Raw genomic sequence first — 25,758 nt, forward strand, 5'->3', positions numbered from 1 at the left:
GGAAGGCACATTATCCTGCTGGAAGAGGCCATTTCCATTAGGGAATATTGTTTCCATTAAGAGGTTTATTTGGTCACCAGCAATGTTTAGGTTGGTGGTACATGTCAAAATTACATCCGCATGAATGGTAGGACCCAAGTTTGTCCATCAGAACCTTGCCCAAAGCATCACACTGCCTCGGTTGGCTTTCCTCCTTCTCATACTGCATCCTGGTGCCATGTCTTCCACAGGTAACACACATGTGGATTGCTAGAAGCATGATGTAAATGAAAAAGTGACTCATCAGAGCAGGCCTCTTCTTCCATTGCACTGTGGTCCAGTTCTGATGGTTACCTGCCTATTGTAGGCACTTTTAGCTGTGGACACAAAACAGACAAAAAAACTGCGATGCCCCTTTTTCCTCTCCATGGAGGCAGTAGGAAGGATGGCATTGTTGCAGGGAGAGAAGGGAGGCCAGGATCACTAGTTGGTCTAAATGGTTTTGCTCTAATTGAACCTACCATTTTTGTTCAGGAGGGTTAATCCTTTCATTAGATGGTGTTGCGTCTCAGGTTCAAGCAAGTGCAAAAGATGTCTTGTGATGGTTGGTCTAAATAGTCTCGCTCTAATTGGATCCAAAATTTTATTGAGGAATGTTAACAGCCAAAGCCCAATAATACAACGTATAGTGCAATAAACAATGTTCTGCTACAGCCACACTTTCTCACAAATCCTCCAACTTGTAGTGATGGCTCCCAGTTTCTCTTTGCTCCTTCTGGATTCATGCAGAATAATGACAAAGAAAAGGAAGAGCCGCTCTCTCTTACAGTCTGATATACAGCCTGCTCCACCTGGAAGAAGACACCCCAATGCTTTTCACTCCATGCAGCGCTTACCTATGGGTCGATAGTGAGAGTATGGAGTTAAGCTTTAATAGGGACTCTGATGTTCCCGCACTCTTTAAGTTTTTATGTATTGTACATATAGAAAAATTGGCTAATGTTCCACATCTGATGCTGCCCCCCCCCCCCTTTTTTATATATATATATATATATATATATATATATATATATTCTAATCTGCACTAAGGAAAATAAAAAGGCAAGCTAATTGGTTGCCATGAACCACCATGCAATCGGCTTTCTTGTTAAACACTCATGTATGAGATCAGTGGTGTTGGAAAAAGTCCTGGTAACACAGTTATTGCCTACCACCAGTGAATTTTTATGATGGGGATCTAAGAGAGAATTGTACCATTAGTGTTTTTGTAATTTGACTTGGCATATCCTGACAGCCCTGATAATATAGAGGTCACTCTATGCTCAATAAACTACGTCCCGAAGGTCCATTTTGGTGCCTGTGCCTAGGTTTTAAAATAACAATTTAAAGAGCTATTCATAAATTGTGCTTTTGTTGATACATTTTCATATATAGCTTTGTTGACGATGTAGATGCATATGGAATCCTCTTTAATTTCTAAATTTGATTTAATTTAATTTTGGCATTTAATTTTTTTCAGCTTGTCTAAAATGCATCTGGAGACAAAAGATGTTGATCCACATCTTTTTTCACAAATGATAAATCTCGAAGAACTGGACATCTCCAAGAACAGTCTATCTGAAATCCCACAAAAGATCAGCCTTCCTAAACTAAGGGTGCTAAATTTTATTGACAATCAGGTTGAGGATGTAACCAGTCTGCATCAGTTTCCTAATCTGGAGGAAGTCCTGTATGAAGAAAACCTATATCTTACTGTAAGTGAACTGCTGCCTTTGCAGTAAAGCTAGGCCTATCAACACGATAAACCACTGCCAGGGGTGATTGCAATGGTCGGCTTCTATGCAAAAGCAAACAAAAACTTTGGCTGGAGTTGAGTTTCAGTTTAATTACTTAGTCTGGTTTGAAATTACATGTTCACTTAAAGACAGCCATACACTGTTCGAATCTCTGCCTGAACCATGTATGGGCAGGCTGAATCTACCCAAGTTGATCGATCAACTTGGGTGCAACCAACCTGCCAAATTTTTCGTATGATTATTACTAGTGGCTGTTACAGCTGCTAGCAATAATCACTGTGTTCTCCCTGTGAGAGGGGCTTTTCCCGGAATCCGCATACAGATGAGGACTTCTGATATTACTCGCATGATTCGCATTATTATTATTATTATTATTCAGGATTTATATAGCACCGACAGTTTACGCAGCTCTTTACAACTTGAAGGTAGACAGTACAAATATAATACACTTTAATACAGTAGGAATCAGAGGGCCCTGCTCATCAGAGCATATTTATTTTGGATCTGTAACACTGATTTTTTATTTTTTTTTGCCTTAATGCATTCCCTGCATTTAAGGCAAAAACACCCCACTAATTATTCCCTTCACTCCCTCCTCAAATGCTGTGAGGGGTGCGGGGCCAAGCCGAATGTCTGTGGACACGGGCAGTGAGGCTTGGAAGCCAGCCCGTAGGTGTGCCACCATAGTAAGTGGCTTGTTATGGAGAAACAGAGAAAAGGAGGTACCTGGAGTGTTGACCAGGGGCCCCAAAAGAGTAGGTTTGTGGCTGCTCTATGCAAAACCATAGCACAAAGCAGGTAAGTATAAAAAGTTTTTTGTTTAACCTTAAAAAAAAAATATAGGCTTTACAATCACTTCAGTTGAAGCTAGAAGATCAACCTATAGATCCATTCATATTTTCAGAAGGAGGCTAGCAGTAGTAATGTTCATTTTTATAAGGCCGTACAGTCTGAAGAGCCTGCATAATCTCCTGGGACCCGCTGCCACCATGTACTTTAGCCCATTGAGAGGAATTAGAAGATGCGGCTGTCCCAGTTATGCATCAGAGTTGTGTAAAGAACACACACACACACACACACACACGTGTATGCTCCTAACACAGGTAGTAGGGTTAATTTACTAAAGGAAAATATACTGTGCACTGCAAGCACACTTGCTCCAGAGCTTCGTAGATGAGGTAAAACTTCACTTTGCAAAGAATACTCAATCACATGCAAGGGGGGAAAAAAAAACAGCATTTTTGCTTGTACGTGATTTGCATGATAGAAACCAGCGGAGCTTCCCCTCATTTCAGAGCTTTCTCTCCAATCTAGAGCAAATGCACTTGAAGTGCAGAGTATATTTGGCTTTAGCAAATCAACCTCCCTGTGTGTTTGGAGCATGTGTCAATGCGGGTGCTTTGCACAACCCCCAGTGCATAATCGCGTACAGCCATATCTTCTAATTTTTCTCTAATAGTGGCTGTATGCGGCAGCGGGTCTCGAGAGGTCTGTGCTATCCGTGTGTATGAAGCCTAAAAGGTTTATATTCTTGAGCTTTTGCTTACATATGCTCCAACGGGCTACATTTCCTAGCTAAGTACTGGATTAATTAACACTTCTTTCCAGCTTTCAGTTTATTGAGCGCTTTTGATTTACGGTTTTAATGCTTCTTACCTAATTTAGGTCAGCGATAATTACAAGGTGTTCTGCCTTCTACCTAAGCTGCGACGATTGAATAATAAAGATATAACATCTCTGGCTAATCATGTCCGGTTTGTCAACCACAGAGAATTAAGCTCCAGGGTAAGTGCACTGCTTATAGAAAACATCAGCTAGCATAGACAGACTAGCATAGAAAATATCATTCACTTTAGACTTGGAATATACACTTCTGTTTTGAAGCTGAATTCCAACTTTCTTTTCACGAGAACTGAATGGAATGATTAATCCCAGCATAGATCAAAGTACCATGTTACTCTGTTGTCTGCAGATCCCCTGGTATTCTGGTTTTAGTTGTGGCTTTGCATCAAGTGACACTCTATATCCTTCTGATAGACTGTCTTGCTTCCACAGCCTCTTCCTGCAGCAGCTGCAGTCTATAACACTCCCCTTTTTGTAGTCTTTCAGGCTAATGATGTAACTTCCTTCACAGCTCTGATGGGGATGGGATTGAATACATCAGGTTGAGGTTGATTCTAATTAGCATTCGATCCCGCCCTATAAAATCTTCAGGAAGTGTCCTTCTTCACAGATCGCAGCATTATTCAGGAAGGAAACACCTTCATACACAGTCTGTTCTGAAAGCTAGCTCTACTGCTGCTGGACAGAATTGACTGAACCACAATCAAAATTTAGTCCTGCCCAGTTAATTATGCTGACCATTATGAACAAGGAGTCCCACCCTCCCAGAGCTCTGCTCTCTATTGCCTCATACACATGGTTGCATTTTCCGATGGAAAATGTGCGATCGGATCATGTTGTCAGAAAATCCAACCGTGTGTGGGCTCCATCAGACTTTTTCCGTCGGATTTTCCAATGCACGAAGTTTGAGAGCAGGGTCTAAAATTTTCCGACAACTAAATTCCGATCGTGTGTAGACAATTCCAACGGACAAAGTACCATGCTCAGAATAAACAAAGAGATGAAAGCTATTGGCTACTGGCCCGTTTATAGTCCCGACATACGCGTTTGACATCACCTCGTTTAGAACGATCGGATTTTCCGACAACTTTGTGCGACTGTGTGTATACAACACAAGTTTCGGACAAAATCCGTCAGAAAAAATCCAACGGATTTTGTGGTCGGAATGTCCGCCCGTGTGTATGGGGCATAAGAAGTGATTCATTTATATATGAAGGAAACTCCTTTTATAGTAACCTCCCATAGCCCTTCCTCTGTAATCTTGTAGTAAGCCATTATCCTTTGGCATGCTGCACGATCGGAATGACACAGGAGGACCTATGACACACTTACATCTTTCACCAGTCACATGAAAGCCCAAAAACATCCACAGAAATCTTACTCTTCACCCACATCAACTCCCAGAACTGGTACAAGTGACTCCTACAGTATAGCCTGCCCCAAAGCTACTGAGGCTCAAAGGATCATGGGATATGTATCGGGACTGGAAAAGGAAAGAAAACAGGAACTTAGACATCCAACCAGGAGGGGTGACATCAGACTCAGACACCTGCTATAGCCTTACAGTGGGGTTGTGATTCATTTACATGCACAATACATATGATGTTTTGGGGAGGAAACGCTGAAGTTCTTTAAATATTCAAGCTGAATTTTAATCTGCCTTTCTGGATTCCTCTTTTCTCCTCCTAATACCTTATGTTAACCCTAGTGAGGCCATTACTAGGTCTCTCTGCTTTTCAATGCTATGCTAGCAGGGTAAAAGGGGGTGAAGGGCAGGGAATGAGGTGGGCTCGGAATATATAAAACATTGTCATGCTACAAAGATGCAGCAGCTGATTATTTTATTTGTAAGGCTATGTTTCTTTGTTGTCTCTTAGGTTGAAAGCTACTGGGAGAAGAGCTACAAGGACAAGTTGCCTGATAAGCCCACCCCAGCCATGATTAAATCTGCCAGTAAGGAGTTTCTGAAGACAGTGGTAAATCATGTGAAGTATGGTCCCAACTCTCTTAAAGACTTTACCAAGTGGAAAGTAAGACTTAATAGAGTGTTGATTGCTGATGTTCATCCTAAAATTAAATTTATAAAGAGAAAAGTTATAATCTATTGTTTTGAGGACATTTTGTATTTGGCTTTAATTATTAAGAATTTTTATTTTATTTTTTAATTTTGATCATCAAGCTGTTATATGTTAGCTCTTTGCCTGCCTATCTAGTGAGGAACATACAGCTGATACTGTGCACTCTGCCTGACTTTTGATATTTTTCCGTTTGTTTCATCCAGCTTTCTTTTTTACTTGTCAAACAGGTGAATATAATTGCAGAAGAATTAATTTCTTCATTGTCATGTAATAAGAAAAAGGATGCTGAGCCACAACCTGAACCAGTATCTACAAATGATGATAATACAGAAGTATGCACAAGCCAGCTATTTTTTTTTTATTATTATTTATTTATTTATTTTTATTTTTTAATTGAAGTTTAAAATACTATACATTCCCTTTTTAATTCTGATTGAAATTTTGTGTTTTGTTTTCTAAAGATCCCGATAACTCCTGGTAAGAAAAAGCGTACTGGTGAATTAGACCTTGCAGTAGGAACTCCTACAAAGCGCCTCCGGACAAATGATGTGCTCTCACTTGCTTTAACACCTAGAAGGTCATCTAAACATCCGGAAAGCCCACACAGATCTTCACCATCCAGAAATAAACCAAATATTGCACTTTCTCCATTTAAGAATAAACCAAACGTTACACCCGTTAAGGAACCTGCTAAGCGTGGCTCGTCGACACCTCAAAAAGTCAATCTAAGGAGCACACCATCACAAAAAGGACCCGATGAGAAGAGATCAGTAGACAATGGGAGACAGAAGAGGGAACTAAAAAAAGTAAGTGCTGGATTTTTTATCGCGTCTCTGTAAGGAACAGAGTACCTGTCACTTTCAGATTGGGATGAAGCTATTATGATGGCTGACTCTGCATATCAGTTCCTTGTTTTGGAAGACACCTGTATGGGTTTCTGGACTTCATTTTCAGCCCTCATCCACTATGAAATCCATGTTGGCTAGACTCTGCACTAAATGAAACTTTGTAATTTTGGTTTTTGGTGAGATTCCCCCTGACATCTCCCCTTTGAGACAGGGAAAAGGAAATGAGGACACGTATTTCCCAGTCCCTTTCTCAGCAGCCTCAGCTGAACTGAAGATGAATGGACAGGAGACAGCGGCTCCTGTTCATTCATAAACTGAAGCGTCGTAAACACAGTTTACAATGCTCGGTCATGAATGGACAGGGTCAGTGATCACTCACTCTGTGCATTCGGAAAAGGAAAGAGTCGGCAGATGACAGATTTACCAGCTTCTTCCTCTGCTCTCCATCCTGACAGATCCAGGAAGAGGGGGGGGGACCCGGAGAGCCGGGGAGGACACAGGCTGATTGGTGCAGCGGTGGGGGCAGTTACAAGTAATGATCTCCCGGGAGGGAAAGGAGGAGAAGCGGCTGTCAGAAAAGCTATACAGGGAGATCCGTGCTTGTAACTGCCCCCATTGCCGCATCGATCATTTGTGAGGCTTAAATCTGCTGTAAAGGTGGGGAGGCGAGATTCCCTGTCAAGTTGTTTTTGTGTCCCTGCTAGGGAGATTGCTCCTCTCTATTAACACTAAGGCTGAAAGTGATCAAAATGTTTGTTTTCACCTAAAAAGGAAGTGAGCGGAAGTGTTTCAATAGGGATATTTGGTTGACAACAATAGACAAAATATTTATTTTTCGTTTGAGTCATGGAAAGTGTACAAGCATAGACTGAACAATAAATGTCTTGTCCAACTACTCTGATGTACAGTATCAAATTTCTCCAATTGAAGGAACTGGTACTAAAAAATAAATAAACTCCTGTGTATTGATCAAGTCTTTGTAGTATGTTTTGTAATTCATTTCTATGCAATGTTCACCTCTACATGCGTAGTTATTGGTTCATCTTTCTAAAGGAGTCTTTTACACTCGGCTGGCATGTGTATAACAACATTGTGTAATATGTCGGCTCATTGGCTTTTGTATATCCCTTTTCTCAGAAAGGATTTGATGTGGAGCCACTTCATTTTCTTCAGTGCCACAGTAAAAATAACAACAGCGATGATTTCCGCACCCAGCTGTGGTCCTGTGCTTTTGAGCCTGCTCTGGATTCTCTGTCAAGTAAAGGTAAGGCAGAAATGTGGCTGTAAAGTTTTGAGGCCTCATGGCACATGGGTGCCTGGGGTTGTAGAATACATACAGCTACCTATAGAAATCAATTGCAGAATGTGGCCGTACACAAGAACACGCACAGACAGTCTGCGTCGATGGGAGTACATCTGTGCATGTGAGTATACAAGTACCAGCATATACCCACCCCATGCACAGCTGCAGCCTGTAATTGTTTTCTGTGGGTAGATATATCCTACAGCCCCAATGGTACTTCCGCATGAGGCTTAAAGCACGGTCAACCAAAATATTATATTCTAAAAAAATGATAGTATTCAGCTGATTCCTTTTTTCAATTGTACTTTCTTTGTTTCTTTGAATATTTGATGGGGGGGCACAGATCTCAGGGTATAAGCCATGCTCTTAGGATGAACCCTAAACAAAAAACCAGAAGAGCATTGCTTCTCAATTTTTGTGTCCGTTTTTGTTCGTTTTGTCAAAATGTGTATTTTTCTTCAGATGCAGACCAAGCTACAGGGATTTGGAGTAACCATAAGGGACCTTTCACATGGCTGTCATCATTTCAGTCACATTTCTTGCTAGGAAAACCTGATTAATACAGATTCCCTTTACATCAGTTTACACTTCAGTTCAGTTTACAGCCGTAAATTTGGCCGTAATCTGCCAGAGGTAATAGTTTATTAGTCAGTTGCAGCAATATATGCTTCTTTTAGGAAACCAAAAAAAAAAAGATTTAAACATTTGGCATAATCATAAGAATAAAAGGTAACTGTTATAAACACCACTGGCGGTGTTCTAAAGTGTCCCAATACTTATTTTTGTCACTTTTTGCTGGTGAGCTTGGCCTTCATGGAAATGTGGAGAAAAATAAAAGCAATTCATATACTAAATATTAGCATTACATGTAGTAATCTCGTATAGTAGAATACAATATTTTTCATGGTAGTACACCTTTTGTAACTGGTGTTTCACTTTACAAAGCTGATATGTGATGAATTCTCTACCCTTTCAGTTATTGCAACATGTGGTGGAGAGTCAGTTTGTGTTAGCGACTGTGAGACTGGAAAGGTTCTAAAGAAGTACAAAGTTCCAGGCGAGGTAAGTGTGAGCCAGGATTTCTTACCACAAGTAACTAACCTTTTTAGATACAACATTAAAGTCAATAAAAAAAATAAAAATAATAAGCATGTAATACTTATCTGCTCTGTGAAATAGAATTGCAGAGAGTGGCCCAGAACCTACTCTTTTTTTGGGTCCTCCACCAGTGATCTCTATTCTCCCTCCTCTATGGGGGCAGACGTGCAGGCTCCATCCCAAGCTGGGCTGACTACATCCTTTGATAACAGTGTGGCACGGCCTACCAAATATTGGCTTGCAGCATAAAAACTTATGAGCATGTCTGGGGGAAGCCTGGCCTTCAACAAAGAGAAGACTCAGTGCTTGGTTGAAAATAACTATCACGTTTTTTTAAATTAGGATCCTTCCCCGGGTGTTTTTAACTTTTGCAATTTGAGGTATGATCTGAATCAAAGAAGTCACACTGAAAATCGAAGTTGTTTGTACTTAGCAGGTGGGAACTAGAGATATGTGGGCATTAAAGGAGAAGTATGACCAAACCGTTTTGGCAGTACGTTTCTCCTGGTTCACAGGAGTGCACTCTGGGTGCAGAAGTTCTGCACTTCTCTGACCTCGATTAAGCCGACAGTGGCTTATGTCACAGAGCCGGTTCAGGCTCTGCAGGCATCCCAACAATATTGTTAGGATCTGCCCAGATGTCTGATCGGCAGCTGGCTCAACCTCTTAGTGCACCACTGGAAGCCTGAGTCAACTGCTCCTGCCCCTCCATAGCTCGGTGCTCCAGTGTGTGCTGGAGGGACAGAGCAGAGAATCTGTAACTTACAATCATCACTCTCAATGAGAACTAAGCGATCAGCTCTCGGTCTTTGATCCACCGGGGGACACCTGCAGCATTGGACCAAAGCTTTAGCCACATAGGTGCATATGTAGGTTTTCTTTTGTTTTAAATTCCATACTTCGATTTTAAAGCCAGCAAAAGGTTAAATTGTGTTATCTATTCCCCTAAGTGTCTATGGAGAGCTGCTTACTTTCAATATATGATTTGTTAAAATATAGAGATATTTACAAAAATCACAGAAAAGTTCCTTTTCATCCTCAAATTAAAAACTTAATAACACAACATTTATTGAGGAAGTAGGGAGGCTGATATTGCTTTTCTTTTTTGAGAAGTACAATATCAAGATCCCTGGCTGTCATGCTGATCCAGGTACTTCAGTAATTTCTGAATCACTGATGCAAAGTTGTATACAGGTTATAAGTTCTCACTTGGATGATCTGTGTTGTTCTGGGTCAATGAAAGTATTAAAGTAGAATTTCTGCCTAACACTAACCTTAAAAATGTCTACTCCCCCCTCCTCTACCTATGCTTACCTATTTCAGCTCGCTACAGTCACTACAGTAGACAGCTCCCCTGTCTAGGTCAGCGGCGGCTGAGGAGTGGGCGCCAACAACAGCTGAGATATATTCATATGTGTTTTTGTCGCATTTTTACTGTGTTCCTGTCACATTTCCAAACATGTGACTTTTTGTATGAGCCCAAAATGCAGCATTCAGGACTTTTAAAAATGCAACTGACCTGCAACTGACTAGTGTTTTAGAGCTCCATAGGATTTAATGGTCGTACATTTTTCTTCCACTTTTGGTGATTTTAAAAACCTCCCATTTTAGGAATTCTTTGCACTGGCCTGGACGACTCTAACTATGATAAGCAGCGAGGGACACAAGAGAAAAGTCAATGTCTTGGCAGCTGGTGGAAGATATGGAGTAGTCAGACTGATGCATCCCAAAGTTAACATGTGCTATGGAGAAATAAAAGCTCATAAAAAAGCCATCTCAATCATGTGTTTCAGCCCAGCACATGACACATTTCTCTTCAGTAAGTGCTTCTAAACTGGAAAATCATATCTACATGGAAATTAAGCCTTTGCATTAAATTTTTATCAATATGCGAACGCTGTTCCTAATGTAAAACATATTTAGCACTTGCTTTACCTACCCCCCTGTCATTGAAATGTTAGAGCCTCTACTACAGGGTTGCCAACCGCAAGTACATTTACTGACAGTTTGTAAAAATGTGTGATTTTTATTTATTTATTTACAACTGCCAATACATATCAGGGGCTGATAATTTCATGCTGTTTTGACTTTTTAAGTGTAAATCAAGCAAATTACTTTCTTATAGGTATTATCAGTGTTTTCATATCATGTTTATACTGTTTAAATATTCACTGTGTTAGTTTTCAATAGGAGTTCTGTAATTTCTCAGGTTGCAAGTAAAAAAATTTGCTCCGCCAGTAAATTTTCCATGCTTTGTCAGTAAAAAAGGCAGCGGGAGGTTGGCAACCCTGCTCTACTATCTACTGAGGTTTTAGCATATGGCAACTAAATTACAGAGGTCAGAGCTCCACAGGGATTGATTTAAAGGCACCATTAGTTGTCTGTACTTCAGCGCGTTTGTTACTTTAGGCACTGTAGGCCAAGTCTGGTTCACTGTGCTCATCTGATCATAACTTCCCCAGCAAGACTACTGGTTATGAAATTTCATAGTTCTAAAGGGAAACTCTAATGTATTTGGTTACTAGGGTTTTTTGTTAAAAAAAAAATATATATATTTTTTAGGCCAACTGATTAGGTCTTATAATAATCTGCAAAATTATAATTAAATAATCTAAATGTATAATGTTGTGTTTTTATTTTTTTAATGAAAGCTGGATCCTATGACAAGAGAATCGTATTATGGGATATAGGGGTTCCAGACTATGAGTACAACTTTAGAGCAAGGTAAGCTACACAAGTCGTCCCCTATTTTTAACTGTTGTGGCACTGCTGTGATCTAAAATAAAAATAAAATAAAAAAAAGAGCCACTTATTTTTGTGAATTTTACAATAAAGTTTGAATTTCCTGAGGTAGGGGTTTGAAAGCTTCAGTCTCCTACCAGAGTGATTCTTATTGGCCACGTGCTGGCATGTGACTGCTTTGACCAATGAAAATAGCTCTGATCTGACTTCACGTCCTGAAGGAAAGAAAGGGAAGAAGATTTGAGCTTTCAAATCCTTGGACTGCTGCACCAGCTGCATGTGCAGTGAAAACTAATCATCCACGTGATGCAGCCAGGACCAGGGGGGTGGTGAGGGTCTGTGGCGTTAGTTCACCTTTTTCATTTTTTGTGAAAAGGTGAAATTACACTTTAAACATTATTTTTTAAGCCTCTACCTCTTGGGAAATGTGTACATGTTTGTGACCAATACTTCATCCCAGAATGTTACAGATCATATGAAGCAATGAAATAGTTTAGTGTTTTGTATGTAGAACATATGGGCACATGCGCAAACGTTTATAGGGTGTCAAGTATAGAACTGTAAATTAGCTGCTCTCCTGTTACTAGAAAAGTAGTCTTAAAGTGGATGTAAACCTGATTATAAGCAATTTGAGCTGGGCACATATATGACCGACAACACGAGAAACCTTAAGAGACATAGCCGAGCACTGGAGCGAGTGTGGCGTAAAACCAACTCCCAGCATGCTTTCACCCAATATAAATCTGCCTTCTTAAAATACAATTGCTCCCTCCATGCTGCCAAACAAACTTACTTTGTCACCCTCAATAATACTCTGTCCTTCAATCCTCATCGTCTCTCCTCCACTTTCTTCACCACCAACTTCACCCAGTAACTCACTCACTGCTCACGAGATTGCATCAATCTTGTTTGAATGATTGACAGTTCGTGGGGACATCTCCACTGCACAGACATCTAACCCACTTAACATACCCTGTACTAATCCACTCTCGACACTCTCCTCTTGTGACCTGGCTGTTACCAAAGAGGTCTCTAAAGTTTTCTCAGAAGAGAAAAGAAGAGCCCGCCTTACCACCTGTCCACCGGATCCTGTTCCCTCACATCTACTAAACTCACTCTCTTCTATCTTATACTCCCTCACTCACATCTTCAATCGCTCCCTCTCTAATGTCACCTTTCCCTCCCCTCTAAAACATGCCCTGATCACCCCCATGCTTAAAAAGCCCTCAACTTAAGACCACCTCCTTGCTTTCGTTTGCGTCAAAACTTTTAGAGCGCTAAGTCTACAGCCGTCTTAGCTCCTACCTCACTTACAACAACCTTCTTGACCCCTTACAGTATGGCTTCTGCTTGCTATACTCCACTGAAACTCACTAATTACCTACTAACTGCTAAAACCAATCTCCACTACTCCATTCTTGTACTACTCGACCTCTCTGCAGCCTTTGATACTGTTGACCATCCCCCTACTCCTCAAAAAAAAAAACTCTCTTGGCTCTCCTCCTACCTATCACAGCACTCCTTTAGTGTGACCTGTAACTGTTTTTCCTCCTCTCCACTTCCTCTTTCTGTAGGGGTAAGGTTCTGTCCTCGGACCCCTTCTTTTCTCCATTTACACCTACTCCCATGGCTTCCAGTACCACCTCTATGCTGACAACACACAAATCTATCTCTCTACTCCTCACCTCACTCCTTCAGTCTCTTATTGCATTACTTACTGACGTATCTTCATGGATGTCGCACCACTGCCTCAAACTCAATCATTCTAAAACTGAGCTCAGAATTTTTCCTCCAGCCCGTGCCCCTCCCCCGGACTTCGCCATCAAGATCAATAGTATAACCATCAGTCTCTTCCCTCGTGCCAAGGTACTAGGTCTAATCCTAGACTCTGACCTGTCCTTTCAGCCCCAAAATCCAATCACTGTCCAAATCATCCAGACTTCACCTCCGAAACATCTCCAAAACATGTCCCTTTCTAACCATTGAGACCACTAAGCAATTATTCACTCCCTTGTTATCCCTCGGCTTGACTATTGTAACTCCCTCCTCGTTGGCCTACCTCTCCATAGGCTACCCCCTCTTCAGTCTATCATAAAAGCCACTGCCAGACTTCTCACACCTTGCAAACCATTCAGTGTCTGCCATGCCTCTCTGCCAATCCCTCCCCTAGCTTTCCATTGCCCAACAAATAAAATTCAAAACACTAACAATAACATACACAGCCATTCACAATTTTGCCCTGAGCTACATCGCCAATCTTATCTCCAAATATCACCCAAACCGTCCTCTCCGCTCCTCCCAAGACCTTCTGCTCTCTTGCTCCCTTGCTCACCTCCATGACTTCTCCAGAGCCTCTCCCATCCTCTGGAACTCGCTACCCCATTCTGTCTGGCTATCTTCTACTCTGTCCACTTTTAGGTGATCCATGAAAACTCATCTCTTCAGGGTAGTCTATCCTGCATCCAGCTAACAACCTTCTACTCCCCTCATCAGTTCATCCCTCACAGTCCCTACCTTTTTTTTGTTTCACTAGCCCCTCCTTCTTAGATTGTAAGCTCCCAGGTGCAGGGCTCCTCTAACCCTCTTGTTTTGAATTGTACTGTTGGTGTAGTTTCTTCCTACATTGTAAAGTGCTGCGCAAACTGTTGGCGCTATATAAGTCCTGAATTCTAATAATAATTATTATTATTATTAATAATAAGAAAACAATGCAGATATTATCTCCCTTCAAAGCACTACGTCCTGTGGCTTTCTCCTGCTCGGTTCTTCTGTTATCAGCATGATAACTTCTGACAAGTTCTGTCAATTGTGATAAAACCAGGCTGAATTTTGTGTCTAGGTGGGTGCTATAAATAGATTAGCAGATAGCTAGTCTATTCACAGCACAGCTCTGAAAGTATCTACCTATGTGGAGAGGGGGTGTGTGCCTTTCCTCCTATCAACTGTCTCACAGTGTATGGCAAGAATCTATACCCACAGGTGAATCAGGAAGAGAAAATTCTAACAGTATGTGCACTTTCTATACTGTATATAAAGGTGAAGACTGCAGATATACAAGTAAATCTTATTTAGGCAGATTTGTTTCATCTGTGTATCATCTGAGGCTGTTCACTTCTCTAGGTACATGTGACGGTTTACATTCACTTTAATTTTGGTGTTTAGTCATTTTCTTCTTTTCGATTTCAAAGCTGAACTTCAGGCAGTTCTTAAAATGCACACGTAAAAAAATACATTATCTATTTAAAAAAATCATTAAATCTATTTTTAATGCAGTTTAATATAAATATCTGAATATGACTTGATCCTCATCCTCATGTATTCACCTGCACAACGGGAGAAGCATTACTCTGGGCCAGTCGGGTGTCTTGTATTTACATCATGTTCTGACATGGAACCTGCTGAGGAGGAGTGAGCAGTAGATGATCTTGTGAGGCCGCGTACACACGCGCGGACTGTTGGCCCAACCTTGTCCGCTGAACAGTGTTTGGGCGGACAGTCCGCTCGTGTGTGGGCTTTCAGCCGACAGTTTCAGCGGACAGTTGGACGGACAAGGTTTTACGGAAATTCCGAAAAACTGTCCGCTGAAACCTTGTTTCAACGAACAGTCCGCCCGTGTGTAGGCTTGTTCGTCAAACAAAGTTCCGCGCATGCTCAGAAAGGATTTTCAAGCCGAAAGTTATAATGCAGTGTATAGGACGTCGTATTTTGCGTCCCGTCGTACGTGCCGTTCACGTCATCGCGCACGGTTTCAGCAAACTGTTCGTTCGTCGTGTGTGGCCATGTCCGTCCATGCTAAGTTTGAGCGGACTGTTCGCTCAAACTGTTGGACGGACAAAGTTGGGCCAACAGTCCGCGCGTGTGTACGCGGCCTTAGTCTGTTGCTGCTCCTTCACTGTCTAATTACAGGCTGGGGTGCTCTGTAGTAGAGCTGTGTAAATATTGGGTATGGATGAACAGAAGTAAAAACTCTTGGCAGGTAACACTGCTCCCCTATAGGCAATTGTGTAATTAGCTGTTTATCCTGAGTATCTTTTAAAGAGTACATTTCTATTAAGTTTTTAAACTGTTTTTTTTTTTACTATATTGTATGTATTGTATACAGTATTTGTTTCCCAAATAAACACAACAAAATAAATTGCACGATGAAGGATTCCCTCACTGCTATGGGCAAAAGTGCATTATATTTCATATTTACTATACTAAAATAAATACACATATACATGCTTTAACTGCAAATTACATATGTTCCTTTTTATATTGGTCATATGTCAAGCTCTGGTAATACAGGCTAATGTCTGGTAGTCCTAAAGTTTCTCACCTACTGTCACTATTGTTTTGCAGCCAGTTGCTGACACTGGACACTCCATCCACTCCTCTGCAGCTCTGTCTGGTACCTTCCTCCGTGGATCAATATTTGCTGGCAGGTTGTGATGATGGTTGCTATGTGTGGGATATAACGCTGAACAATCAAAAAGGAAGATGGTAATTATTTAGTGAACATGTACTCTGCCTGAAAAGTTGGGGTTGTTTATGCCTGAAAGAAAGATGTGTGCACTTGGCCATTTTCACTTTTTTCTCCCTCCTCCATTCCCCCTCCCATTTCACTGTACACAATCATTTTAGTAATCATTCATATTCTGGACCCCAGGAATTTTGCAAATAGTTAATACTTGGGCTGGCCAGTACCCTGCCAGCCTTAGGGCTGTTGGTTCAAAACGAAATCATGGCACTGCCTGCCTAGAGTTTGCATGTTCACATTGTGCCTATGTGGGTTTCCCCTGGGTACTCCCGGTTTCTTACCACACGCCAAAGACATGCTGGTAAGTTAAAGAGGAAGTAAACCCTTACAAACCACTTTGACCTACAGGTAAGCCTAGATTAAGGCTTACCTGTAGGTCCAAGAAATATCTCCTAAACCTATATGGTTTAGGAGATATTTGCCCGAAAACGGGCACCGCTGTCTACGGCGCATGCGCCGTAGACAGGGGCGCGCAGGCGCACTAAACGCGGCAGTTCCAAGAATGGAGCTGCCGCATTTGTCGACTCCCGTGCGCATGCGCGGGAGTGACGTCATCGCGGCTTTGCCGAATGACAGCGGCGGAGCTGCGAGACGCCACTCCCGTGCGCATGCGCGGGAGTGACGTCATCGCGGCTTCACCGCTGTCATTCGGCGGAGCTGCGAGACGCCACAAGCAAGATGGATGCGGCGGACTACAGGGGACAGCGGCGACTTCGCTGGCTCCTGTGTCAGGTAAGTGACACATAATGGGCTACTATGCGATGCATAGTAGTCCATTATGCTTTACCTTTGCAGGAAAAAAAAGAGGAAGTAAACTCATCAGGGTTTACTTCCTCTTTAACTGGCTTCTATCTAAATTGGCCCTATTATGTGTATGTGTAAGAAATGGAGTAGAGAGTAAAAAGCTCTACTCTTAGTAAAATACATAATACTCTAATATTCTACTATACTCACAGGGGCGTTTCTTAATGAATAGCAAAGTCTTTGTGTAATATGTGAATCGGTATCCCTTCTCCTAAAGGGTGTGTAGCGGAGATATGCATGTCTTCCTCCAAGGCATTTCAAACGTACTTTCAGGAGTAGAAATTGAAGAATCCTTCATCTGTTCAATAGTTGGTTTATTGTTCAGAAAGATAAGCAAAGACAAGATTGACATCTGGTAACATATGGCATGGTGATGGCCTCAGAAGGAGGAAAGGGTCATCTGATCTACATTCTCCAAAGTGTAGAGTTCTTTCTCTTTCCACCAATCCTCTCTTAATCTTATTCCCTTCTTATACTTTTCATGATGTTATGTCAGCATATCCTAATAACTCCCACATTTGCATATATACCTAAGTAGCATAACTCCACCCATTGTAACTCAAAAATAGAAATACCTACTCAGCAAAACCACTCCTCCCTATACGATCTGTTGTTCTGTGACCTTTAGAAACCATCACTTATTACCGTACATATAACTTGCATATATTTTCAGAAACTTTTATCACTTAGAAGTTTTTGAGTTAATTAATATTTTAACAGTATGTATGATTGTGAGTTAGGGACCTTGGATGGTAAGCTCCTTGAGTGCAAGGACTTATGTGTATGTATAATATTTATGAAGCGCAGCATAAATTGTTGGTGCTATATACTGTAAGTACCTATAATAAATAAATACTTGTAACTTGCTCCTCCCAAGATCATCAATATGAACACTGTCCAGCATTGCGCAGCCTATAAACCTTCCAAATTCGTATTATTCTACGAACCATGCATGTGTAAACTCTATACCCTTCAATGGAAAGCCCATCAACAGGTTGTTGGCAGGGTTTCTTTTGAAGGGATTAGAGATTATGACATGCATGTATGTAGAGGACGGGCAGAACATGAAGGACTTTTAGGAGAGCAGTTGTGAGGCACTAGGCAGGCATCAAAGTTGTCCCCAAAAATCAACAACATATAACTTCAGTGCTAAAATGTACAGTCATATCTGAAATATTATCCTGTCAAAATCAAAGGTGTGACTTCATCTAGAGTCCAGTGCAGCTGAAAACTTCTGGAGAGAGGTTGGCATGAATTGAATACTAAAATTGTCGCTCAATGGAACCAGACGAAAATGAATTAAAATAAGTTCATTTAATCAAAAGATGCCCAGGAACAAGTTTATCAATGTCCAACGTGAAAATGTGGAAAGCACTTGTTGTTCAGTCAAATAAAATTTTATTGTGGAAATAAAGCAAAATTAATAAAACACCGTACCGCCTTTCCTCTGGAAACAAGGGGTTAACTCTCGGCTTTAAATCTGCTGGCTCTCAGTCAGGGCATGAGGGACTCCTTACTCCATACTACAGATCCCTTGGCGACATACTGATGGAGGGGTGCCGTCCTCCTTGGGATGGTAAGGGTTAAATGGCCAGGGATGAGGTAACACTGTCTCAAAGGACAGATCAGATAAAAGGTTCCAGATGCGCTGTAACAAAACCCCGGGTGACGCTGGGCTGGCGTCCTGTATTGCACTCCATGCAGCGGGGGAAGGAGCCGGAAGAACAAGTGGCTCTGATCCGAGAGGTGGGGCGGTACGCGAAGCTCAGTCCATTACCGTGACTCGTTTTAGTATTTAATCAAAGTTGTCCCCCTTTAAAGCTGTTGTTGGAGTTGCATAGGGGGTGGAATTTAACAACAAATTATGATAGATCTTCTTTAACATAGATGTAAACCCGATTCATGAAATTTGAACTGGACACCTATATATTTTCTTATCCTTCTTCAAAGCACTATGTCCCCGTAGCCGTCTCTTGCTCCGTAGCTCTGTTATCAGCCTAATAACTTTTCACATGTTCTCCAAGACAGGAGTTAGAATTGTGTGTCTGGAGAGGTTGCTATAAATAGATTGGCAGGCTGACTGCTATCTAAGCCCTTGTACACGCGGTTGGACATTTTCCGTTGGAATGTCCGATCGGACCGTGTTGTCGGATAATCCGACCGTGTGTGGGCTCCATCGGACTGTTTCCGTCAGAATATCCGACAGACCAAGTTTTCCAGCTTGGCTATAAAATTTTCCGACAACATGATCTGATCGGACCTTGTCCGATCATGTGTAGAGAATTCCGATCGGACAAAGTGCCACGCATGCTCAAATCAAATTCCTAGACCAAAGCTATTGGCTACTAGCCTGAACGTAGTCCCGTCGTAACGAAATAATGTCACCACGTTCTGAACGATCGGATTTTCCGACAACTTTGTCCGACCGTGTTGTATGCAACAGTTTCGGACAAAATCTGTCAGACAAAATCTGACGGATTTGGTTGTCGGAATGTCCGACCGTGTGTACAAGGGCTTAGAGCAGATCTCTGCACATTCCTTTCTTCCTTTGCCAATGTGGAGAGGGGGAGTGTGCCTTTCCTCCAGTCAGCTGTTTTATCTGTATGCCAATAATCCACTCCCAGTGCTTACCAGAAAGAGCAAAACTTTAACAGGAAGATCATTTTCTAAAGGATATATACAGATGAAGACAGCAGATATACAAGCAAAACTTATGTAGGAAGATTTGCTTCATCTGTGTATCATCTGAGGCTGTTCACACTGGGTATATGTGAGGGTTTACATCCACTTTAACTGCTTGCGGACCAGCCGCCGTTTTACTGTGGCAGGTTGGCTCCGCTGCGCAAAATCCCGTTATTTTACATGATCTCGCAAGGTCTGAATAGCAGGTGCGCGTGCCCACCTGTCGCAAGCTCCATGAGTCCGACCGTGGGTCCTGCAGATTCGATGTCCATGGGGATACCCGTGATCGTCTCATGGAGAGGAAGAATGGGGAAATGCTGATGTAAACAAGCATCTCCCCGTTTTGACTAGTGCCCCTGATACTGATCACAGCACCCTGTAATTGGGAGCGGTGATTAGTGTCATGTCACACACAGCCCCTCCCCCCACAGTTAGAACACATCCCTAGGACACAATCCCTGCAGCACCCCCTAGTGGTTAACCCCTTCACTGCCAATGCATTTTTAATCACACTGATCAGTGTTTAAAAGTGAATGGTCCCAAAATAGCACCAAAAGTGTCCGATGTGTCCACCATAATGTCGCAATCATGATAAAAATCATTGATCGCTGCCATTACTAGTAAAAGAAAAAAATTTATTAATAAAAATGCCATAAAATTATCCCCATATTTTGTTCACTTAATATTTATTATTGCCTTTATTCAGTTCCTATCATGCAGAATTCAGTTTTCCGATATACAAGAAAAAATCAGATGACCATGATTATCATACTATAGATGGACTGGCATTTCTGAATGATGATCTAATTGGTGAGTTTGTAGTACATTTTTATTAAATTGTATTAATGTATTTAGCTGCAATTATGTTTGTTTAGCTTTAACTGGTTCCAGAGAGGCCATACCTTGTTTTTGCACAGTAGAGTCTTCTTAGAACGTAAAGGTATTTGCATGTCTCAGACATCAGACATTGTGAGATTTGTCCTCATTTTAGGATAGTAGGCAGAGCAATGCAAATTATTTTTACAGCATAACATGATCAATCGAAAGTTAGGTTTGTTCTGTAACTACTTGCTGAGCGCCCTATAGCAATTTTACTGCGGCAGGGGTGTGTGTGTGTGTGTGTGTGTGTGTGTGTGTGTGTGTGTATATATATATATATATATATATATATATATATATATATATATATATATATATATATATATATATATATATATATATATATATATATATATATATTATGATTTTCTCTCTATCAACCCTCAATTTCCACTCGACCTGCATTTGGTGAGTGGAAATATGCGAGTGTCGACAGGGCTGTGCTGTCCCAGGAATGTTGTATAGCCAGTGCCCCACCCCACCACGCACAGGCTCACAGTGTGGCCATTTAAGTAGGAGCTGTCAGCCGCCTGGGACTGCCCCTTTCCACCTCCCTTCTGCCGCACATCCCTGCCCCTTGCACAGGCTTGCAGCACAGGCAATTTAATAGGAGCAGTCAGCTGCCTGGGATCGCCCCTCTCCACATCCCTCCTGCTGCACATCTAAGGAGAGGGGCAATGCATGTCTCAAGGCAGTCCTATGTGGGCAGGCTCAAACCCTCTTGGTCCGCCCTCAGTGTGCACCAATACCTGACCCAACATACCTATGCCTCCAATTCCATTGCATTGGGGCTGTATTGATGGACACTGTTGAGGCTGCATTGATTAGGTCGCTCTAATGGGCACTGATAAAGTTGTTAATATTTATTTGTGTAACTTTTGCATAAAACATTAAGTGTAATTTCATGACTTCATTTATGAGAGAGTGTTTAGGGGCGGGATCACGGGTAGAGGTTGGGTGGGGCAACGGGTGGCGAGTAACTCGTAAGGCCTGGCTAGAAGCTGAGGACTTTAAATTTTGAGCCCTGTATACTGCGTATATATACAGTGTCTTGCGAAAGTATTCGGCCCCCTTGAACTTTTCAACCTTTTGCCACATTTCAGGCTTTAAAATTTTAATTTTTTGTGAAGAATCACCAACATTTGGACACAATTGTGAAGTGGAACGAAATCTATTGGATAATTTTTAGCAAATAAAAAACTGAAAAGTGGTGCGTGCAAAATTATTCGGCCCCTTTACTTTCAGTGCAGCAAACTCCAGAAGTTCAGCGAGGATCTCTGAATGATCCAATGTTGTCCTAAATGACTGATGGTGATAAATAGAATCCACCTGTGTGTAATCAAGTCTCTGTATAAATGCACCTGCTCTGTGATAGTCTCAGGGTTCTGTTGAAAGTGCAGAGAGCATCATGAAGACCAAGGAACACACCAGGCAGGTCTGTAATACTGTTGTGGAGAAGTTTAAAGCCGGATTTGGATACAAAAAGATTTCCCAAGCTTTAAACATCCCAAGGAGCACTGTGCAAGCGATCATTTTGAAACGGAAGGAGTATCAGACCACTGCAAATCTACCAAGGCCTGGCCGTCCCTCTAAACTTTCAGCTCAGACAAGGAGAAGACTGATCAGAGATGCAGCCAAGAGGCCCATGATCACTCTGGATGAACTGCAGAGAACTACAGCTGAGGTGGGAGAGTCTGTCCATAGGACAACAATCAGTCGTACACTGCACAAATCTGGCCTTTATGGAAGAGTGGCAAGAAGAAAGCCATTTCTCAAAGATATCCATAAAAAGTCTTGTCTAAAGTTTGCCACAAGCCACCTGGGAGACACACCAAACATGTGGAAGAAGGTGCTCTGGTCAGATGAAACCAAAATCGAACTTTTTGCCCACAATGCAAAACGATATGTTTGGCGTAAAAGCAACACAGCTCATCACCCTCAACACACCATCCCCACTGTCAAACATGGTGGTGGCAGCATCATGGTTTGGGCCTGCTTTTCTTCAGCAGGGACAGGGAAGATGGTTAAAATTGAGGGGAAGATGGATGCAGCCAAATACAGGACCATTCTGGATGAAAACCTGTTGGAGTCTGCAAAAGACCTGAAACTGGGACGGAGATTTATCTTCCAACAAGACAATGATCCCAAACATACAGCAAAATCTACAAAGGAATGGTTCACAAATAAACGTATCCAGGTGTTAGAATGGACAAGTCAAAGTCCAGACCTGAATCCAATCGAGAATCTGTGGAAAGAGCTGAAAACTGCTGTTCACAAACGCTCTCCATCCAACCTCACTGAGCTCGAGCTGTTTTGCAAGGAAGAATGGGCAAGAATTTCAGTCTCTCGATGTGCAAAACTGATAGAGACATACGCCAAGCGACTTGCAGCTGTAATCGCAGCAAAAGGTGGCTCTACAAAGTATTAACGCAAGGGGGCCGAATAATTTTTCACGCCCCACTTTTCATTTTTTTATTAGTTAAAAAAGTTTCAAAAATCCAATAGATTTCGTTCCACTTCACAATTGTGTCCCACTTGTTGGTGATTCTTTACAAAAAATAAAAATGTTATATCTTTATGTTTGAAGCCTGAAATGTGGCAAAAGGTTGAAAAGTTCAAGGGGGCCGAATACTTTCGCAAGGCAGTGTGTGTGTGTGTGTGTGTGTGTGTGTGTCTCTAGGCTAGAGTCGATCTCTTCCCCTAGTGAAAGCACCACACTATATACACAAAAACACTGGCTAGGCACAAATTTAACCCTTTGATTGTCCTAGATGTTTAAATCCTTCCCAGCCAGTGTCATTAGTACAGTGACAGTGCATATTTTTAGCACTGATCACTGTTGGTGTCACTGGTTCCCGCACTGTGTCAGAGTCCGTGATAATCCGCCGCAATATCTCAGTCCCACTGTAAATCGCCGATCGTCGTCATTACTATTATTGAAAAAAAATATACAAATGTATCTTATAGTTTGTAGACGCTATGTTTGCATAAACTACTCCAATATATGCTTTTTGGGGTGTTTTTGGTATAAAAAACAAAGTAGCAAAATATATATTGGCTTAATTTATGAAGAAATGTGTGTGGTGTGTTTGCATTTTTTTTATATAAAAAATAAAGTGATTATCAAATATCACCAAACGAAAGCTCCATTTGTGGGGGGGGGGGGGGGGGGAGAATGACATGCATGTTATTTGGGTACAGTGTTGCTCGCTCGAGCAATTATAAGTTAAAGTAACGCAGTGCCGTATGGCAAAAAATGGCCAGGTCATGAAGGGGGTAAAGCTTTGCTTCCTGCCCAAGGTACATCATATGACATCATGGACTTAGAGTGGGGATATTTTTTACGCCGCTAATTCTGTACAAAGTAAGAACAATCATAGTGGCAGTACAGCCGCTTGATCGTTCTTACAGGTGAGAGGAGGTGAACTGTCATCCTATTACAAGGGATGTTTACATTCCTTATAATAGGAATAAAAATGATCAAAAGAGATTATATATATTTATTTAAAAAAAAAAATTATATTATAAAGACAGTGTGAAAATAAATAAAAGTAAAATAAAGAATACAAAAAAGTAAAGTTCCCACATGCTCATGCACAAAAGCGAACGCATGCTTAAGTCGTGCCCACATATGTAAACTGTGTTCAAATCGCACATTAGAGGTATCGCCATGTGCGTTAGAGCAAAAGCAACAATTCTAGCCCACGACCACCTCTGTAACGCTAAATGTAACCTGTAAAAAAAAATTTAAGCGTTGCCTATGGAGATTTTTAAGTACTGATGTTTGGTGCCATTCCACCAGTGTGCGCAATTTTAAAGCGTGACATGTTAAGTATTTATTTACTCGCCGTAACGTCTTTCACAGTATACAAAAAAATTGGGCTAACTTTTAAAGTTTGTGGTTGAAAAATCTTTGTGCAAATACCGTGTGATGTAAAAAGTTTCATTGACTGCCATTTTATTCCCTAAAGTCTCGGCTAAAAAAAAACATATATAATGTTTGGAGGTTCTGAGTAATTTTTCTAGGGAAAAAGTGATTTTTACATGTAGAAGCGAAGAGCCAGAATTGGCCTGGAGGTCGAGTGGTTAAAGTGTCAGTCTACCCAAAAGTAATGTTTCAGCCATAGTTGGATCTTGCTGAAAGATACCTTCTGGCTTCCGAAAAAAATTTTGGAGCCTTATCTTCCATAAAATAAATGTAAATATTCTGATGACCAGAAACTCCAAAATAGACATTCCATCATTGGAATGTCCTAATGATTTAAGAAACTGTTAGGTGGGTTTACTCTCCTGCATCCCTTGAAATCTAAAATTTTGGTGGACCAATATTTTTAATTCTCCGGTGTTTGTCTATGACAGTACTAAAATATTAATTTTATTACAGCTTCTAAAAGTTCCATGCAAGGATCCATATATATTTGGAGTTGGAAGGAGTCTTTCCTTAAACAGCGCTCTAAGAGCTCCAAGAAAGTGGAGGCAGCTGTACTAGCAGAGCTGAAGTGGTCACAGACTGACCAACCATACCTCACACTGACAACCTCTTCAGGTAAAGTACATACTTTCTTCTGCCTTTTTTTTTACTTTTTTTAATCCAATTTTTGAAGTTTGCAGTCTGTGCATATACAACCTCTATTTTCTGTGTTTTTCTCTCTGTACTGCTAAAATACAGACACTTTATTTATTTGATGCCAAGTGTAGACAAACTATTGCCGAGTGTGTCAAAAACCTGCTCCCACATTCTGTGCTGTGGTTCCTCCTGCCAACTTGTACAGCCTGTAGTGATGTAGGAGTCAGCAGGATAAGCATGTAAAAATGTGAAAATAAAGAAGATTAAAATAAATGGGAAAAAAAAAAAAGGGATCAACCACAGCAGGTATGCTACACTCTCGGACGTGTCAGATATGTGCAGCAATACGGCAGAGATTCAGACTTCCAGCTATGAGAAAGGAAATATACATCTTCTTTTACACTTACTTTAGTTCTGACCTTTATAGTGACAGGGCAGCTTTAATACTACTAAGAGAATAATATGATCTTTGATCAAAAATACTGAAAAGGTCTGTTTTGTGTGACAGATTACTACCCTCATAATAACTTTTTTCTAAACAGAGATCTTTGGGCAAAGCATACACTTTTTCATTTTATAACATTATCATTGTAATAACAATTCCAACCAATTATAAACTTACTTAAAAAATATACTTTCATGTTGTGATTTCTGCCTGTCTCCATCCCTTTCCGGGATTCCCTGCATGCTTTGCAGCATCTCCTCTGCTTACTTTCAATTTCTAAGGACTACATATCCCATGGTACCTTCCTGCCTGCAAGCAGTGATTGCTGTACTGACTTTGCTTCCTGAAAAACCCCTCTTCTGAGTACCTCTGTAGTTCAGAAGGAAGGCTCTTTG

General features: G+C 41.2%; 1 protein-coding gene across 2 annotated transcripts in view; it reads left to right on the top strand.

Annotated features, from left to right (window-relative positions):
• Positions 1 to 25,758, top strand: part of LRWD1 (leucine rich repeats and WD repeat domain containing 1) — a 35,532-nt gene that overhangs the window by 5,075 nt on the left and 4,699 nt on the right. For both annotated transcript variants that reach the window (XM_077480535.1, XM_077480534.1), the window contains exons 3-14: positions 1,499 to 1,733; positions 3,441 to 3,560; positions 5,276 to 5,428; positions 5,704 to 5,808; positions 5,938 to 6,282; positions 7,462 to 7,588; positions 8,604 to 8,689; positions 10,337 to 10,544; positions 11,377 to 11,449; positions 15,809 to 15,949; positions 20,179 to 20,282; positions 24,736 to 24,897. In XM_077480535.1, coding sequence (XP_077336661.1) covers positions 1,499 to 1,733; positions 3,441 to 3,560; positions 5,276 to 5,428; positions 5,704 to 5,808; positions 5,938 to 6,282; positions 7,462 to 7,588; positions 8,604 to 8,689; positions 10,337 to 10,544; positions 11,377 to 11,449; positions 15,809 to 15,949; positions 20,179 to 20,282; positions 24,736 to 24,897 — 1,859 coding nt within the window. The remainder of the gene's footprint in view (positions 1 to 1,498; positions 1,734 to 3,440; positions 3,561 to 5,275; positions 5,429 to 5,703; positions 5,809 to 5,937; positions 6,283 to 7,461; positions 7,589 to 8,603; positions 8,690 to 10,336; positions 10,545 to 11,376; positions 11,450 to 15,808; positions 15,950 to 20,178; positions 20,283 to 24,735; positions 24,898 to 25,758) is intronic.

The sequence above is a fragment of the Lithobates pipiens genome, unplaced genomic scaffold, assembly GCF_037356315.1.
Source record: "Lithobates pipiens isolate NorthernLeopardFrog02 unplaced genomic scaffold, aLitPip1_a1.2 Scaffold_16, whole genome shotgun sequence".
NCBI classification, from domain to species: domain Eukaryota; kingdom Metazoa; phylum Chordata; class Amphibia; order Anura; family Ranidae; genus Lithobates; species Lithobates pipiens.